The sequence below is a fragment of the Gopherus flavomarginatus genome, chromosome 11, assembly GCF_025201925.1.
Source record: "Gopherus flavomarginatus isolate rGopFla2 chromosome 11, rGopFla2.mat.asm, whole genome shotgun sequence".
In the NCBI taxonomy this organism is placed as follows: domain Eukaryota; kingdom Metazoa; phylum Chordata; order Testudines; family Testudinidae; genus Gopherus; species Gopherus flavomarginatus.
Genome location: NC_066627.1, coordinates 45,961,445 through 45,980,990, shown reverse-complemented (window position 1 = coordinate 45,980,990; position 19,546 = coordinate 45,961,445). Strand labels below are relative to the sequence as shown.

General features: G+C 42.2%; 2 protein-coding genes across 3 annotated transcripts in view; one reads left to right on the top strand and one right to left on the bottom strand.

The window, feature by feature from the left end:
* Window positions 1–2,493: 2,493 nt before the first annotated feature.
* Window positions 2,494–16,097, top strand: TCFL5 (transcription factor like 5). 2 transcript variants are annotated; one of them, XM_050918680.1, is made up of 6 exons: window positions 2,494–3,215; window positions 4,150–4,336; window positions 4,927–5,089; window positions 9,154–9,397; window positions 11,841–11,982; window positions 15,915–16,097. In XM_050918680.1, the coding sequence occupies exons 1-6, from the start codon at window positions 2,494–2,496 to the stop codon at window positions 16,035–16,037; spliced, it is 1,581 nt and encodes a 526-aa protein (XP_050774637.1). In that variant the 3' UTR covers window positions 16,038–16,097. The 2 variants fall into 2 exon arrangements, with proteins under 2 accessions (XP_050774637.1, XP_050774638.1); XM_050918681.1 differs by having other exon boundaries at window positions 2,629–3,215; window positions 9,157–9,397.
* A 6-nt stretch (window positions 16,098–16,103) lies between these two features.
* The window catches only part of COL9A3 (collagen type IX alpha 3 chain), a 70,773-nt gene continuing 67,330 nt past the window's right edge, over window positions 16,104–19,546 (bottom strand). The window contains exons 31-32 of the mRNA XM_050918674.1: window positions 18,968–19,045; window positions 16,104–17,988 (exon numbers count right to left, since the gene is read on the bottom strand). Of these exons, the coding sequence (XP_050774631.1) occupies window positions 17,771–17,988; window positions 18,968–19,045 (296 nt within the window). The 3' untranslated portion in view covers window positions 16,104–17,770. The remainder of the gene's footprint in view (window positions 17,989–18,967; window positions 19,046–19,546) is intronic.

Here is a 19,546-nt window from a genome sequence, read left to right as displayed (position 1 = left end):
ATGGCAGTGGGAGAGAGGGAGCGACCCCCCTCCTTCCCAGAAGAAAAATTACACCTCAAAATCAAGAGTAAGACTGCTTATGCATAAGAAATAAATTGGGTTGTTGAGCTCAGAGTGACCAGTACTAGATAGCCCACTTGTTGTGTGACAGGACAGCATCCTCAAAGCTCTTTAGATCCCACACAAAGGTATTTGGCATGATTTTGAAAAGATTTTAGTGACTTTAGGGGCACAAATCTTATTGAAAGTCAATGCGATTTGGGCTTCTCAATCACTTAATACTTTTGAATATCATGCCTACTCAGTCATGACATTGTGCTGTGTAGATATAACTTCTTCCTAATCGGACCAATTCCTCCATAATTAAAGAACAAAATTTGCTCCATCCTAGTTGCAGGAGTTTAAACGTGCATAAACTCTCTTGCCTTCATCTGAGTTATTTTGCATTTAGGCCATTCTACCCCAGAGCAAAAGTTGGCCTTCGCGTTTCCTCCCAGCCAAAGTTCTGCGGTAGCCTGATTGCGCTGGGGTAGTTTTCCTGTACCCACCATTATTTCAACCTAGTCAAACACCATTGGGATGTTTTTATGTGATGACATGAAGTAGTGACAGAAATAGCATGTTTATGCAGCATACCCATCCATCCAGGGCCATCTTACTACATTTCCCTCTCTTCTGTTTCTGTTCTTCGGATTTATTTCCCTTGTTACTGTGGGGAGAAGATGGGAATGGCTTGCGTAAGGTCATACAGCTGGACAGTGACAGAGCTGGGCACAGAAGAGCTGATACTCTGTGGATAGGATTCCTTGAAGGGAAATGTCTAGGAGGGAGAGGGAAATGGTGTGGGGGTGCTTGTGGAAGGAGTTGGGGAAGGGGGGAGTTTATGGGGAGCACTGAGTGTAACTGTCTTCCTGCCAAGAATGAAGAGTGGGGGTGTTCCTGGGGAAAGGGGGGAGGGGAGATGGTCTCAAGGTGAGTGTGTATGGGGTATTTCTGGGGGGGTGGGGGAGGAGAGAGATGAACCAGGAGTATTTAGGGTTAAAAGTATGTTAAAAGTTTCATTTTTTATGGAAAACACCAAGGCCAGCTGTAGGTGGGGGGAGGGGTGAAGGTGCTGCACATGGGGGGGGTGTAAGGTAGGGAGATGGTCCCTGAGGGCGGGGAGGGGAGGGGAGGCGGTTCGGGGTGCTGTGCCTGGGGTAGGGTGACCAGACAGCAAGTCTGAAAAATCGGGACGGGGTGGGGGGGTAACAGGAACCTATATAAGAAAAAGACCCAAAAATCAGGACTGTCCCTATAAAATCGGGACAGCTGATCACCCCAGTGTGTGGGGGCGGGTGCTGACAGGCCTGGGAGAAGCTGATCTGGGGCTGTTCAGGGGAACGGGGTGCGGCCTGTTCCTGAGGGGCGGTTCGGGGTGCAGCACAGGGCTGCACAGCCCCGCCCGGCCGCTCCAGTGATTGAGGACGACGACGCGTGCGCAGCGGTTTTCTTTGCTCCTGCGCTAGCGCGCCCACGCCGGGCCGGGCACGTGACCGTTAATCCGACTTCGGCGGGAATCTCCCCCTGCAGCGTCTGCAGTTACGGCGCGAGGCAGGGCGCCGCGGGTGGCGCCCGCGCACGAGCCTCCCGCGGTCACTGGGGGGCGGGGGGCGGGGGAGGAAGGAAGGCTCGCGGCGGTTAAAAAGCGGCGGCGCACGCGCACGGGTAGGCGGTCCAACCCCCCAGGCGGAACTCTACTTCGCAGAGTCCCCGCCACCGCGTCCTGCCTGTTGCTAGGCAGACTTCGCACCTGGCCGCACCTCTAGGCGGGCCTTTGGGGGGAGGGGGGTACAGTTGCGCCTCAGTGAACACTAGGGAGGGGGCAGGCTGCTCTGGGCTGAGCTGACCCCCTCCACCACCCTATTCTGGGGTGTTAGTGGGATGGGCTGAATATACCCCTCCCCCCTGCTTGGTGTTACTGTTTTTGGGAGGTGCTGACCCCCTCCATTTTGGGGGGTGGGTGGAAGCCATTATTATCAGGGGCAGAGCCCCCGCTCTATTTGGCAGCATCATTGGGTGGGTAGTGCCTTCTCTGGGGACATTATTGGGGGCCCTAGCCTCCATTCGGAGGGGGTGATATTGGGAGATTACACCCTGTTTTGGAGGTGGTGTTTCCGGTGAGTTATTCCCTCTCTTTTTGGAGGGGACCATACTGGGGGTGGGGCTATACACTCCTTTTTGGGGGGTCGCCAGGCAGGATGTGATGTCCCCTCTTGAAGAACTATTATTGACTGGGGAAGAGGTTGTACTCTCCAGCTTGGGTTGGATGACTCATTTTTTTTACAGGGTGATGGTTCATTGCTCTCTTGGAGTTGTTACCGGGGAGTACTTCATTTGCAGGTTTTGTGTTTTTTTTTTTTTGAGGGAGTGGTTATGATAGCATTTGCTGGAAGCGCACACTTTGTTGTTGAAGGATTTATTAGTGATTGATTCAGTTTCTAGTTTGAAGCCATGTCAGGATCAAGTTCAAAACAGACCTCCAGTCCACAGACAGTTGCTGGTGTTCCGGATCCTGCTCCTGCTGGACCTGAAGTCCCAACTGACAGCTCCTTTGGTGAGCAAAACCTAAACTTCACCACCACAGACCTCAACCTGGTGGAAATGACTGAAATAGAGTACACCCAGCTTCAGCACATACTCTATTCACACATGGAGGCACAAGCAAACGAAGGCGAAATGGAAGCTAGGCTCAATTCTGCTTTCTTCTCAGCTAGTAATCCTGCAGATCAACCTCAGCACCAGTCCTCAGTGAACACCAATCAAGCTGGCTATTCATCATACTCTGGGAACCAGTCAGTTTACCCAGTTATCTGTCAGTCAGGTCTATCTTCTGACAGCAATTTAATGGGTTCAAACCAATGTCTGGGGCACATTGACTTTCAAGAGCTCAGAATGATGCTACTTAGTGAATCTAATCTCCCTTCTAATGAAGTAGATAAAACACCTAATAGCAGCTCTGTAGAAGTCACAGGGCACAGTATAGTAAGAGTTAAACATGGTGAAAATTTTGGTGGGATAAATAAAGAAACTGTACTTGTAGAAAATTCAGCACCAGCTCCTGAGCCTAGGTCTAAATCTGCAGTTCGTGTTCGTTTGGAAGACAGATTCAACAGCATCCAGACAGAAAATCCGAGACGTCAAGAGCCACAAGAATCTGGAGTGACTCTTAACAAGTGTGTTGTCATTAACTTTAGTTTAAAGTTTACTGTTAAATAATATATTTTCATGTAGTTCAGTATTAATTTAGGCAGATTCAAACATATGAACAGTGCAGTGTTTTTAATACTCAAAATAACTAGCTGTGTGCTTTGGCACAAAATTAAGATCTTGAGAAAGTGGGGCCTAATTCCCATTAACTTCAAATGGTGCTTACTTACACTAGGTCTGAACTTGGTCAGTTATGAATATAATACACAATATAGTTGTGTAAATTAATTAATTTTCAACTTTATTTTTGACATCAATATCAAATGTAAGCAAAATATATAAACCAGAGCTTTATTTAGATGTTTGGTTTGAGCATTTGCCTGCTAAACCCAGGGTTGTGAGTTCAATCTTTGAGGGGGCCACTTAAGGGTCTGGGATTGGTCCTGCTTTGAGCAGGGGGTTGGACTAGATGACCTCCTGAGGTCCCTTCTAACCCCGAGATTCTATGTTGCATCCTTATTTTGCAAGAAGTAATGCAGATTTCACACAGACTAATCAGAGGACTCTGGTTAGTGTTATAATGTAAAAGCTTATCTGCACAAATCTGCTTGTAGCAAGATATGAACCTCAGACTTGCACACACTGCCACTTATTTGAATATTTTTGTTACTGAGCCTGTGTTTATTACACCACAATATGTACTTTTTCAGTTTCAAACTTAGAGGGCTGAAGGAAATACTTTTATGAAGTCTAACAGTGTAATTTCACTGTACAGAATAAAATAATTTATTAAACAGATCCTTTTTGCCACTGAAGGCAGTGAGGTCAACAGTTGGCCTTTAATGGTATTGTGTATTTAAAGTAAATTGAAATGAATTTTTTTTTTTTTAGTTATTGTCACTAGAAGAGGAGATCATTTTCAAGTAACTGGTCTTGTTTTATTTATTTATTTATTTTTAGTTTAGTAACACTTGTTCGTCAACCAGCAGAACTAATGGGTGTGCCTCTTCACCAGCAGCAGAATAAATGTACTACATTAGTGAAAAATAAGACTGCTGCTGCAGCTACTGCTTTACAATTCACATATCCATTATTTACTATGAATGCCTGTTCTACTTCTGGAAGTGCTAACCCTTCACAAACACAGGTAGATTTTATGTTTTCTATTACTATTTGTAACCTCCTTCTTTGCAACTTTAACAGTAGTCTAAATTTGTAAAATACAATTTCATTTTAATTGATCAGATTCAAAGTTATTTTATAGAGTTTTTTGATTAAGTCCTTATATCTCTTACATGAATTAGTACCCAACTGTCAGGACCAACAGTCTATTAGATTTCTTTCCAGGAAGATACTTTTGTTTAAGTCACTCAGTTCACTGCTACATCAGTTTCCTTCACAAAGACATAGCTACCGGCAAGTAGGTGGTTAGCAAGTAGAGTTGTCTCTTGATTCCTCCTTTCCATTTTCTTTTGACAAAAACGCATGAAATTCATTTTCTCACAGTTACTGCAAGCCAAGAATAATAACCAAAACTGGCACACAGAAACTGCCAGAGGTACAATAAAACTACACAAACGGTCTGGATGTTAAAATCACATTACTGTGGTACAGAAAAAAAATCACAATTGGCATTTGATTTATCAATACAACTCATAGGATGGGACTAACATTAAAATACATATCAAAAGTATTCTCCTCCTCTTTTCACTTAACACTCCCTAATTTCCTTTTCAGAACTCTGGCACATCATGTACTATTCTGGAAGCTGCCAAACATCAAGACATCGGATTACCTAGAACATTCTCTTTTTGTTATCATCAGGAAATTGAATCCACTAAACAAACAGTAGGCACTAGGAATAAAGCTTTACCTGAACAAGTTTGGATTAAAGTAGGAGGTAAATGATTTAGCTTCTGCTCACTTTGCTTTCTGTGCCACTCAACCTCAAATTATATTTCTTCTGACTTGTTTGTTTTCAAGGATGAATGTGCTTTTACTGGTTCCATATATGCAATTTGAACTCTACAAGTAATCTACAGAATCAGTAGATATTTGACAGACTTTCAGAAATGATCAACATCCTTGCTAGTTTCTGACTATAGTGTTTGCCCCAAGTGCTGGTGTGGCAAGCCACTTTATGAGGGAGCCAAAACCATCAGTGCGCCAGCACATCCAGGGGAATTTCAAAACCTGAATTATCATCTTCAGGCTCTCCCCTTGTAGTAAGTCTCTACCTGAGGGGCATCAGGGGATTTCAGAGCAGTGAGAACAGGGCAAGCAATGGCAGCAGGGCTCCTATAAAAATGTCAAGTATCAGAGGGGTAGCCTGTAAGTCGGGATCTGTAAGAGCAGCCAAGAGTCCTGTGGCACCTTATAGACTAACAGACATATTGGAGCATGAGCTTTCCTGGGTGAATACCCACTTTGTTGGATCCATGTAGTGGAAATTTCCAGAGGCAGGTATAAATAAATATGCAAGCAAGAGTCAGGCTAGAGATAACGAGGTTAGTTCAATCAGGGAGGATGAGGCCCTCTTCTAGCAGTTGAGGTGTGAACACCAAGGGAGGAGAAACTGCTTTTGTAGTTGGCTAGCCATTCACAGTCTTTGTTTAATCCTGAGCTCATGGTATCAAATTTGCAGATGAACCCAAGCTCAGCAGTTTCTCTTTAAAGTCTTGTCAGTCTTATACAGCAGTTTGTCAGGCACGGGCCTCTGTGTGGCTGCCCCTCCCCTCTCCAGCTGGACAGATCTGCGGGCATCCTGGAAAGTCTGTGCATGTGATGGTACTCTCTCTCTGTCTCCTGCCCCACATAGTGACAATAGTTGTGCTAGTGCAGCAAGGAATAATTAGGAGGAAATATCACAAGCTGAAATTCACTGAGCTATGACCCATATACAGCAAACAAGAAAACATCAAAAAAGAGCTCTCCAACCTGGAGACTCTCATTAATAACCAAACTTCTATACAAATGGACTTCACTAGAATAAGACAGGAGATCTACATTACTCACTTCACCTCTCTTCAAAGGAAAAAGGACTGTAAGCTGTCTAAACTCCTACCTGCCACATGGGGCCACAACCGTGGTACGCCTAACCCACCCAGCAATATCGTCAATCTATCCAACTACACACTCAGCCCAGAAGAAAAGTCTGTCCTATCTCGGGGACTCTCTTTCTGCCCTGCCACCCCCACCAACATGATACAGTTCTGTGGCGATCTGGAAGCCTACTTTCGCTGTCTCCGACTCAAAGAATACTTCCAGGACAACACTGAACAGTGCACTGATACACGGGTGCCCTCCCACCAACAGCACAAGAAAAAGAACTCCACATGGACTCCTCCTGAGGGTCGAAATGACAGCCTGGACCTCTACATTGAATGCTTCCGCCGGCGTGCACAGGCAGAAATCGTGGAACAACAACATCGCTTGCCTCACAACCTAAGTCGTGCAGAACGCAATGCCATCCACAGCCTCAGAAACCACCCTGACATTATCATCAAAGAGGCTGATAAAGGAGGTGCCGTTGTCATCATGAACAGGTCTGACTATCAAAAGGAGGCAGCCAGACAACTCTCCAATACCAAATTCTACAGGCCACTTCCCTCAGATCCCACTGAGGAATACACTAAGAAACTACAGCATCTACTCAGGACACTCCCTACACTAACACCAGAAGAAATCAACATACCCCTAGAGCCCCGACCAGGGTTATTCTATCTACTACCCAAGATCCACAAACCCGGAAATCCTGGACGCCCCATCATCTCGGGCATTGGCACTCTCACTGAAGGACTGTCTGGATATATGGACTCTCTACTCAGACCCTATGCCACCTGCACTCCCAGCTATCTCCGCGACACCACTGATTTCCTGAGGAAACTACAATGCATTGGTGACCTCCCAGAAAACACCATCCTAGCCACCATGGATGTAGAGGCTCTCTACACAAACATCCCACACACAGATGGAATACAAGCTGTCAGGAACACTATCCCTGATGATGCCACAGCACAACTGGCTGCTGAGCTCTGTGCCTTTATACTTACACACAACTATTTCAAATTTGATGACAATATATATCTCCAGATCAGTGGCACTGCTATGGGCACCCGCATGGCCCCACAATATGCCAATATCTTCATGGCCGACCTGGAACAACGCTTCCTCAGCTCTCGTCCACTCACACCCCTTCTCTATCTACGCTACATTGATGACATCTTCATCATCTGGACCCATGGGAAGGAGACTCTGGAAAAATTCCACCATGATTTCAACAGCTTCCACCCCACCATCAACCTCAGCCTGGACCAATCTACACGGGAGGTCCACTTTCTTGACACCACGGTGCAAATAAGTGATGGTCACATTAACACCACCCTATATCGAAAACCCACCGACCGCTATGCCTACCTTTATGCCTCCAGCTTCCATCCCGGGCACATCACACGATCCATTGTCTACAGCCAAGCACTGAGGTACAACCGCATCTGCTCTGATACCTCAGACAGAGACCAACACCTACAAAATCTCCACCAAGCATTCTCAAAACTACAATACCCGCACGAGGAAATAAGGAAACAGATCAACAGAGCCAGACGTGTACCCAGAAGCCTCCTACTGCAAGACAAACCCAAGAGAGAAACCAACAGGACTCCACTGGCCATCACATACAGCCCCCAGCTAAAACCCCTCCAATGCATCATCAAGGATCTACAACCCATCCTGGACAATGATCCCACACTTTCACAGGCCTTGGGTGGCAGGCCAATCCTTGCCCACAGACAACCTGCCAACCTGAAACATATTCTCACCAGTGACTGCACACCACACCATAATAACTCTAGCTCAGGAACCAATCCATGCAACAAACCTCGATGCCAACTCTGCCCACATATCTACACCAGCGACGCCATCACAGGACCTAACCAGATCAGCCACACCATCACTGGTTCATTCACCTGCACATCCACCAATGTAATATACGCCATCATATGCCAGCAATGCCCCTCTGCTATGTACATCGGCCAAACTGGACAGTCTCTACGGAAAAGGATAAATGGACACAAATCAGACATTAGGAATGGCAATATACAAAAACCTGTAGGAGAGCACTTCAACCTCCCTGGCCACACTATAGCAGACCTTAAGGTGGCCATCCTGCAGCAAAAAAACTTCAGGACCAGACTTCAAAGAGAAACTGCTGAGCTTCAGTTCATCTGCAAATTTGACACCATCAGCTCAGGATTGAACAAAGACTGTGAATGGCTTGCCAATTACAGAACCAGTTTCTCCTCTCTTGGTTTTCACACCTCAACTGCTAGAACAGGGCCTCATCCTCCCTGATTGAACTGACCTCGTTATCTCTAGCTTGCTTGCTAGCACACATATATATACCTGCCCCTGGATATTTCCATTACATGCATCTGAGGAAGTGGGTATTCACCCACGAAAGCTCATGCTCCAAAACGTCTGTTAGTCTATAAGGTGCCACAGGATTCTTTGCTGCTTTTACAGACCCATATACAGGAAGTTCCCCTTTATGGGAGCATTTGATCCTTAATTATTAACTTGATATTGCTCATTTATTGGTTGACATTTTTTCCTTTGAATAGTAGGATGAAAAAGTTGATTGCCTCAACACTAGCTTACATTTAGTAGTGCAGCAGTAATTATCTTGAAAATGTGAATTTCATATTTACAGCACTTTATATTTTCAAAGTGCTTTAGTAGAATTGGGCACTTAATTTTCAGATGAACTTGAGTTCAGTATGAACTCATTTGAAAATAAGAAGAGTTACAATTACGGAGGTCTAACTTTTTTATATTAGTTGCGGATTAGTCCATCAAAATGAAAACTTACAAAATCATAAAGTTTCAGTGAAGCTTAATTTTTATTAAATAATGATAGAGTGGGAGAATCAAAAATAAAGTACTGCTTTTTCCCCTTGTTTTGCAAAGAAGAAGCTTTATGTAAACAAGCAATAAACAAAAGAAGTCGCAGCAGAATACGCCAGTTGGATGCAAATGTAGACCGCAAACCTCTTAGTGAAATTCAAAATATATGTGATAGCCAAAATACTGCATCTGCACAAGGTACTTGGCAGTCAACACAGGTAAATTCAAGTATGCAGGCACAGAGTGGAACTCAGGGAGGAATCTCTCAGCGCCGGGAGAGACATAACCGCATGGAAAGAGACAGAAGGTAATTTCCATGGCTCTGTGAAGAGTTCCAACAAAAAAAAATTCTTAAAGCATAAATTAACTACAGTATACTAATTATATCATTTAAAATAGATTATTGGACATGTTTAGCTTACTTCATCAGCTGGGGAATGTGGCATTCTCATCAGGGTGGTAAGGGATTAACTGTGTATGCAAATTTGCAGAGGGACAATAGGATTGAGGTCTGTTATTTCTCACCTCTATACAGGGGTGAAAGTAACTTAAAGGACTTACTGGTACGCCACAGTCCTGAGCAGGGGGGCAGGGCCTTTAAGTCCCCTGGCCCTGATAGCAGCACCTGGGAGCCCCAGACCCTTAAATCACTGCTGGGAGCCATGGGCCCTTTAAATCGCTGCCTGAGCCCCAGGGCTCCTGGCTGCCTCTGCTACCCAGGGTCTCCAGCAGTGGGGCTCTGGTGGCAATTTAAAGGGCTTGGGGCTCTGGCCGCTGCCGGGAGCCCCAGGCCCTTTAAATCGCTGGCCTGGGGAAGCCAGTACAGTTGGCGGTGTACTGGCTCTTGCCATTATGCCGTACCAGCTTACTTTCACATCTGCCTCTACACTTTATTTATTTTATTTATTTATTTATTTAAAAACATTTTTGCTGTTAACAAGCATGTTATCTTTGGAGACACAAATCCACAGTTTGAGAACTGCAAAACTAAGTATCTCTAATGGTATCTTCTAGACTTGGCACTGAGTCCCATTGGGTAGATAGAAAGGTTAACCTAAATAATCTATGCAGAATTCCCTGGAACCCCATAAGATTGGGTCCCTAATCCAAGAACTATTGGAACTCATTTACATAACTTTTCTTAAAGATTTCATGAATATATTGTCTCATACTATAGAATTAGAATTTATAATTCATATTCCATGATGAGATATCTTTGATCTATAACATATCTTAATTCAAACTATCTTTAGATAGGTTTTTTCCTCAAAAAGCATTTTATCAAAAAAATCTGATTTTTTTTTAAATCATTGATTTTTATCCACCTGGGTTCTCATGTAGAAAAGGGAGTGGGTGTCTGCTGAAGGCAAATAAAACTCTGGTTTAGGTGTTTAGGGTTTTTTTTAAATTATTATTGACTCTCTAATAATATAAGATACACCAAAACGCTTTAACAGATTCTTTCAAAACATGGCTATTTTATAACAACACAGGAAGTATGCAAACTTCAGGTACATAGGTAACAAAAGATGTGTAATCATGGCAGACATATGACAGTGATTTCAAAGTAATGGTCACTTTCTGTAAATCAATTATCTCTCTCTCTTTTGCAGCTGATTAGAGGAAATGAAAATAAAATGTTTTCTTATTGTGATTGAAATATAGTTAGAATTATTCTAAGACTAATACAATAAACTCTAAATAAAGCTGACATAGTTGACTTGACTCCACCTACTCTCCCACCTCTTTGGACATGAAGTGCCAGGTCCAGAACATAATGTGCTCTGGTGAGCCTCAGCTAGCAGAGTGGTCTGTTGAGAACTACTCTGATATAATTTAGCCTGTAGGCTGCTCTACATTACAGTGGGGGGCATTTCAGCTCTCAGCCAGCTTCAGGATCAGGCGAGCAAAGAGGTGGCTTTCAGTCACCTTCCCACCACTCCCAGGGTTCTGTGCCAACACAATGCTAATAGGGTACAATTGAACACCATGGAAAAATGTCATTTGCTTTTCACTCCCATTTGCACAGGGTATAACTGTATAGATCCTAATTTGATACAAGCGTTCTGTGTCTTAAAGGCAGTTTTAAGAAAGACTTACACTAGTAGAAATGAATAATATTGAAATGAGTGATTGCTAATACTGTAGAGCAGCCATAAACTGAAAGCTCTTTGGGCAGGGATTGGCATTTATTATTATATATTTGTACAGTGCCAAGCACAATAGGGCTCAACCTGATGTGATCTTTAGACACTATTGCACTGTAAATGTTAAATAATGACCACAAAAGCAAAAATACAACCAGCTAAGAACTATTAAAATTTGTGTCTAAAGTTTAGCGCCCATGTGTTAGGCCTCAGTGGATTCTCCCCATCGTGCAGTGATTCAGCATAAACCCTCAGAACTTAAAGCCGCTGCTAGGGGTTCATCTATCAAGCCCTGGCTTAAAACTAAAGCTGGTATCCTCTTCCTCTCCCCAATAAAAGCTCGGACGAAGGGTTGCACTGGCAAAATTGTCTTAGGGTGACTGCAGCTCTTTGGAATGTAGGCAAATTAGCTGGCACAAAGCAATATAATTTGCATTGACCTGGGCTAGCTTTGGTGAATCTTCTAAATATTTGTGTTTATTCCTATTCATACCTATCCAGTGTTGGTCACCTCAAAATGCAAAACAAATATCAAACAGCTATACATCTATGTCAGCTATCTGGGTTAATTGGCTGCTGGAAATTATTTTGCGTTGACTGTAGGCGCAGAATCCGGATTTGTTGTGATGAATTGAATCTTCTGGTTCCATTCTGCACTGCTGATACTGATAAGGCAACAACATTACAGTGGACAACAGCATTTTTGAAATATATTCAGGAAAGGCACGGGGATTCCCTGAAAAAGGTTAATAAATCTCATACAATCCATCTTTTTAAATTTTTCTAATAATGATCTTAAAATAGTTAAACATTTTAACTAAATCTGTATTGCATCACGAAAGACTCATGAAACACCTGTGTTGGACGTTTATTTTGTCTCTTAAAAACATGGCTGAAGGATACAAAGTCAATGAACTGGATGTTCTTTTAATAGGTATTATTAGAATGGTTTCAATTGAGCTCATAGTCTGTGTTGCAACAGATCTCACAAGCTAAGTAAAGTTTGATTTGGTCCATTAGAGCCACACTCGGGAATTAGGGGAACCAGAGCAGGCTGTAGGTTTGAAGCCTTCTCTAAACATTCCACTTTTTATCCATATCTATCCTGCTCACTCATACACACTGAGCTGTTTTTCCCATTCCATTTTCTGCTTCCTATCCTAATCTCTCTGGTTTTTATAAGTGAATTTATTTGTCTTGTACTTTATTTTATTAGAGAGTTCAGTAATTAGGGCTGTCGATGAAGCGCAGTTAACTCACGCGATTAACTCAAAACAATCACGCTTAATTGCAGTTTTAATCACACTGTTAAACTAGAATACCAATTGAAATTTATTAAATATTTTGGATATTTTTCTACATTTTCATATATATTATATTTGGTGTTGTAATTGAAATCAAAGTGAATATTATTTTTTATTACAAATATTTGCACTGTAAACATGATAAACTAAATAAATAGTATTTTTCAGCTCATCTCATACAAGTACTGTAGTACAATATCTTTATCATGAAAGTGCAACTTACAACTGTAGATTTTTTTTTGTTACATAACTGCAGTCAAAAACAGAACAATGTAAAACTTCAGAGCCTACAAGTTCACTCAGTCCTACTTCTTGTTCAGCCAATCGCTAAAACAAACAAGTTTCTTTGCATTTACAGGAGATAATGCTGCCTGCTTCTTGTTTGCAATGTCACCTGAAAGTGAGAACAGGCATTTGCATGGCACTTTTGTAGCCAGCATTGGAAGGTATTTACACGCCAGATACGCTAAACATTCGTATGCCCTTTCATGCTATGGCCACCATTCCAGAGGACATGCTTCCATGATGATGACGCTCATAAAAAAATAATGCGTTAATTAAATTTGTGACTGAACTCCTTGGGGGAGTTTTGCCCACTTTCTGCCATACATTTCATGTCATAGCAGTCTCGGATGATGACCCAGCACGTTGTTCATTTTAAGAATACGTTCATTGCAGATTTGACAAAATGCAAAGAAGGTACCAATGTGAAATTTCTAAAGATAGCTATAGCACTTGATCCAAGGTTTAAGACTCTGAAGTGCCTGCCAGAATCTGAGAGGGACAAGGTGTGCAGCATAGGTTCAGAAGTCTTAAAAGAGCAACACTCCAATGCGGAAACTACAGAATCCAAACCACCAAAAAAGAAAATCAACCTTCTGCTGGTGGCATCTGACTCAGATAATGAAAATGAACATACATGGGTCTGTGCTGCTTTGGATTGTTAGCGAGCAAAAACCATCAGCATGGACGGCTGTCCCTAGCCATTCTGGTGCTCTATACAGCCTTCTTGGTGGGGGAGGGGGAGCAGGCCTCCGTGGTGGGGGCTGGCCCCAGTCCTCCGCAGGGGGCAGGAGCAATCTTGGAGGGGTAGGAGGCAACCACCCCCACAGAACAAGCTTGCGGAGCGGAGCAGGTTGGGGCCGGGTTGTGCCACTTCCTGTCGCCCAGTGAGTACAGGGTCAAGTCCGCATTTCCCCCTGCCCCCGCACTCATGAGGCAGTGGGAAGTGGAGTGACCCAGCCCCAGCCACAGCCTGTTCCACTCTGCTTTCCTGGCTTCCAGCCTTGGAGGGCCAGGGAGGACCTGACCCCCGCCCCAGCATTCACCAATGGCGCGGCTGGGGCTCGATCGCTGCACTTCCTGCTGCTAGTGAGTGCAGGCCTGCCCCCTGCTGCAGTCCTCAGAGGAGTAGAGGCTGGGGCTGGGGCAGAGCAGAGACAGAGTAGGGGTGGGGGCTTTGTGGAAGCAGTGGAGTGGGGTGGAGCTGAGGCGGAGCATGTGTGGGCAGAGGCGGGGTGGGGGGGGCAGAGGCTTTGGGGAAGGGGGTGGAGTGGGGAGGGGACAGAGCAGGGGCTGGAGCCGCACGCAGCTGCATAGGGCACCAGGAAATGTGGGGCACCAAATTTCCTGCTGCCCTACGCAGCTGCGTACTTTGCGTATGGGTAGGGACGGCTCTGTACATGGATGTATGGCCCCTGGAATGGTGGTTGAAGCATGAAGGGACATATCAATCTTTAGCGCATGTGGCACATAAATAGCTTATAACACGGTGCCATGAGAACACCTGCGACGTGGTGCCATGAGACCATCTGTTCTCACTGTCAGGTAACATTGTAAACCAGAAGCGGGCAGCATTATCTCCTGCAAACGTAAACAAACTGGTTTGTCTGAGCAATTGGCTGAACACGAAGCAAGACGGAGTGGACTTGCAGGCTCTAAAATTTTACATTGTTTAATTTTTCAATGCACTTTTTTTTACATAACGCTATATTTTTAAGTTCAACTTCATGCTAAAGAGCTTGTAATCAAAAATAAATATAAAGTGAGCACTGTACACTTTGTATCCTGTGTTGTAATTGAAATCAATGTATTTGAAAATGTAGAAAACATCCAAAAATATAAATAAATGGTCTTCTATTATTAACAGATTAAACATGATTAATTTTTTAATCACTTGACAGCCCTCATATATATATATATATAAAATCTTTCTGTATGCCTATTATGTTATCCAATGATGACGGCCGAGGTGATTTTGACACCCATGCACAATGGCCATGTAGCAGTAGCCTTCAGTGGCCTTTTTAGTATATGGTCCCTCCCAGGAGGTGGTGGCGGCGTACAGCACTTCAAGAACTGATTTATTCCCTAGTCTCTTTTCAAAATGACACCTTAGGGCAGGCACTGTGAAGACTAGCATTCGTGTGCAGAAGTCTTTGGGATTGGAGCATTTGTGTCCACAAAGTTTTGTCCACTGAAAAAGCTGCCCAATTTGTCATAAAAATTAAGCTTTAAATTGCAGAAATGTAGTCAAAAATAAAAGTTCTGCCTTCAGCTATATATAAGCAGTATCCATTGACTAATGGGCTGTATGTGACCGGTTGAAAGTAAAATTTTCTCCTAAAATGCTAACTGATTTGACACACAAAAGTTCACATAAATGGAGGAACAAATTCTATCCTTAATAGTTGTGGCAGTTTCTGATTGCAGCAAAACCAACAAGATTCCACAGCAGAAGGGAGCACTATGCTGGGAGCCAACTGAGAGATCTATGTTCATTTAATACTACATTGCAGGGGTTCCTTATGCTCTACTATGAAGATGGGTTTGGGGGATGCAGGTGCGCTGGAGGCACAATTGCAAACATTCACTATCAGAACTGCTGGGGTTATAAAAGGTCACATTAGCTGGAAGGGGCTCCTACAGTATTTAGTCAGTAGTAGCAGGCAAATTTTTTCTGCCCAATTCAATTGTTTTTTAAACACCTCACAATTGTTAATGTATTTAGCCTCCCACCATGCCTGTGAGGTAGTGAAACCCTATTATCCCAATATTACAGATGGGGAACTGAGGCACAGAGAGGTTAAGGCCCATATCCTCAAAGATATTTAGGCACTTATCTCTGCTTAGGTACCTTTGAGGAGCTGGGCCTAAGTGACTTGCCCAGGGTCAATCAGGCAGTCTGAGGCAGAGCAGGACATTGAAACCAGGTCTCTCATGGCCCAGGCTAGCACCCTAACCACTGGACTATCATTCCCTCGACGGTTTACCCATTGCAGGATTTGCCCACCCCTTAGTAGTTTAGTAATAATTTACTTAAATATGTATTGCATTAAGCATGATAATAATTACTTTGTATTTTTGGTTTTAGGAATTTGAGACTGTGTTCTGTGGTAAAACAGGCAGGAGACTAAAACTAACGAGAGCTGACTCATTAGTAACATGTCCAGTGCAGGAAAACATACAGAATACCACAGCAATGGAGATCAAGTAGTTTGAACTAAATACCCAGCGTTTTATGGAAAGTATTGATACCTAATGATGTTCCATAGCAATTATTTTATGTCCACATACTGGACTTCATCTCCTGTGACTAATTTGAAATTGAAGAATCCTCAAGAGTGACTTGCAAAATATAATTTGTAAAAATACATAAATAGAACAGTAAAGAAAACATTCTTTACTCAAAATGGAAAGATAAATGAATTACCAACAATATTAATTGATCAGTGTCCTCTTAGAGAGCTTTGGGACCAGAAGCAACAAGAAAATGTCATGACAGCCACTAAATATTTTTCCCCCAATAGCTACCAAAATCCATTTTAACTTGATATAATATAGTTGGAAATTGTTATAGACCATCAACCTGTCCTGTTGTATTTAGTCAGTCATGAATGTACATTCCTGTTAAATGTAAAATAAATAAATAAAGATGCCATTATAGTGCCCATTTCACAACTGAAACAGTGAGAAAATTGAATTGGTTAGCGCTTGTATAAGTGCACATCTTACAAACAATATTATATGCATTGGAATTCAAATTTGAAGTTCATATTGAACCGTACATCCCCATAGGACTAAAGAATCATACAATGCTATTGGCATTGCTTTTAAAATACAGTAGTATTTTAAATATTTCTTGCACAAACTGTCCAACAATTTTCCTGTATTGTTGCTTCAGTCCAAAAGTGGTATATTGTAAACGGTGAATTATTTAAGTGCACAAAATATTTTCATATTAAAAGAGTAGAAATGTCTCTGCTTGTTAATAAGATGCAATGTTCAGGACAGAAATAGTGTATTTTATTAACTGAAAAAGTGGCTTTATTAATTTCTTAAAACAGATGATGCTGACAGGTTTTATAGTACAAAAGAAGGTCACCCCAAAATAAATACTGTTTTAAATCACGGATATTCACAATTTTGCAACAATTTATTTCTAAATAATTCTAAAAAAAACAATTGGGGGAAAGATGGGGTTTAGTAGAACAAGCTTTGATGTGTATAATGACAGTTACAACATCACAAAAAAAGGTTAAAAAAATCTCCTTTTATTTTTACAATAGTTCATACAGTAATTTTGGCTGGTGTTGAGAAGAGCATCCTTTCTGACTTGGGATTTTTTTCACAAATTCTGTGCAAATAGCTGAAGTAGAGGGTGTGAAGATGCTGTTATTGAATATCCTTTATTATAACATGGAAATATACAAAAACTCTCCCCTGTAAATTATAATATATACATTACACCCTTTGCAGAGTTAGATTTCAAGAGTGCAAAGGTTTTAACATTTACTAGCCATGGCAAATGTTTGAGGTACAGTCTAATAATTCATGGTGGACAACAAATATACATGTTCAATGATGTTCAGTTAGTGCCTGAATCACTACTGAATTCAGTGAGCATAAACTCAAGCCTTTATGCAAAATAACCACAAGCTTTTGTACAGTTAGGGAGATGACAGTAAAAGGAGCAGCGCTTCCTCCTGTAGGTCTCTTCAACAAACTGGGGAGGAAGGGAAAGTGAGACTGATTTGCAGTAAAAATTCTGGAAAATAAGGGGTGAGGGTGGGGAAGCAATTTTAAGCATCTTTTTAGTAAAGGTTTTTGTCTGATGCTTTCCTGTGTCATGGAACTGAATTACTGTGTCAAAGTCTCCATTTATTCATTTTAATAAAAGGAATATTTGTCCATTTATCACTAGGAGGATTCTGACTCTTTTCATACAATTCACTGTTTACTTAAATATTCAGTCACGTCTCCACTTTTAGTGCTGAAGATTTTTTTGGATCCTCCTCCAACAGCACCCATGCAGGCTGACGTATCACAGATTCCTGGAGTTCCCTGAGCCCCTATTGCACCAGGTAAACCAGGATCACCTGGCAGACCAGGTTCACCATGAGCACCATCTCGACCATCTTTACTAATTCCAGTTACACCTGGTGGACCTTAAAGAAGAGAAAAGAAAAATGGTTTGGGGTGAAATCCTGGCTTTTATTTGCATGTAAAATTTAAAATATTAGGTAGGTATCTGTAAGCTGTAAGAGGGTTATATCTAGTGCTGTATTATGGCTCTCTGAAGTATAGGATATCTGTAGTAAATAGGGTAATGGTTTGAGCCACAGGCTAAATTCTGCTCTGTTATAATGGTTTAACCCTGGAATAACTGAATTGGATTTAGTGGAATTACTTTGGATTTACACTGGTATAGCTGACAGCAGAAGTTTGCCAATTCATAGTTGTTCCTACATATATGTCTGCTTGTTTTGGGGACTACCATACTTTGCTGTGGCTGACCATTTCAAAACTGGCTTCTGAGTGAGTCATCTCTCTACTACCACATAACTCAGATTAGCATGGTAACTGTAGGGAGAAAGGAATTCAGACATAGCGCAAACCACATGCGCTATGTCTGAACAGCCTTTATTCTAGCCTAGAGTGATTGTTGCCTCCCTGATGTTCAAAAAATGTGTAAGGCTGAGACTTTTTTGAAAATCCAAGAGAGTTAGGTGTCCAAACTCCATTGAATTTTAATGGGATTTGAACACCTAATTTCCTTAGGTCCTTTGTACATCTCAGCCTAAAGTCTTAGAGGATCCTCAGCTTGGCCTCTAGTTTTGTACCTGGTATCAGTTGAAGGTGAAGGATTCATGTGGGTTGATTCCCAAAGGCACAAATCGAAGAGTTAAGCACAAAAGCAACTCTCTTTTGCCATTTGGGAAATCTTCCCCTTGTGTCCCTCTATTGAATTTGTAGCTGCAGTAAAAATGTCCCCGTAAAATACATCGTCTTAATTATACTATGAAAAGGTTTATCTGGGAGGAGATTTATCATAAAAATAAAAGTATATTCCTGAATAAACAGGTACAGTCCATATTGCTGTCATTTGGGTACTTTCCTGTCATACTAAATACTGCATCAGCTTACCTTGAAGTCCTTGATCTCCATCAGGCCCATCAATACCTATGCCAGTGCCACCTTTGTCTCCCTTTTCACCTGTATCACCTGTAATGATGTAAAGACATTTAAATTTAAATAATAATTTACAGAGACAGCCAAGTTAGCCCTCATATGTGGAGGGGAAAATCCTGTCACCATAAAGGGTGATGCAAAACTTAGTGCCAAGAAGCTACCTGCATGGATCCAATTGCCAGATTTGGGCCCCAGGTGTGCACATTTTGCGATTTCTGCATTTCTTGGAATTTACTACTTTCATTTTTTATTTAAAAGTTATACTTCCATTATAATTGGCTGCATTTTAAAATCACATACTCTCACTACTGGAACTTTCATTAGCCAATCAGATCTCTTTACAATTGTCCATCATTTTATATTAAGGATAAAGGGCCAGATTTTCAAAGGTGTTTAGGCACCTAAATGGGATTTCCAAAAGCACCAAGATGTCTAACTTTCATTTAAATCAATGGGAGTTAGGGCCTAGACACATCTGAAAATCCAATTAGGCACCTGCATCTTTAGGAGCCTAACTACCTGTGAAAATCTGGT

What these genes read in the sequence shown, in the direction of transcription:
- TCFL5 (XM_050918680.1), top strand. Translation starts at nt 2,494, where the DNA reads ATGTCAGGATCAAGTTCAAAACAGACCTCCAGTCCACAGACAGTTGCT. An exon ending in CTAACCCTTCACAAACACAG is followed by an intron (nt 4,337 to 4,926) that starts GTAGATTTTATG and finishes TTTCCTTTTCAG; the next exon opens with AACTCTGGCACATCATGTAC. An exon ending in ACGGGGATTCCCTGAAAAAG is followed by an intron (nt 11,983 to 15,914) that starts GTTAATAAATCT and finishes TTTTGGTTTTAG; the next exon opens with GAATTTGAGACTGTGTTCTG.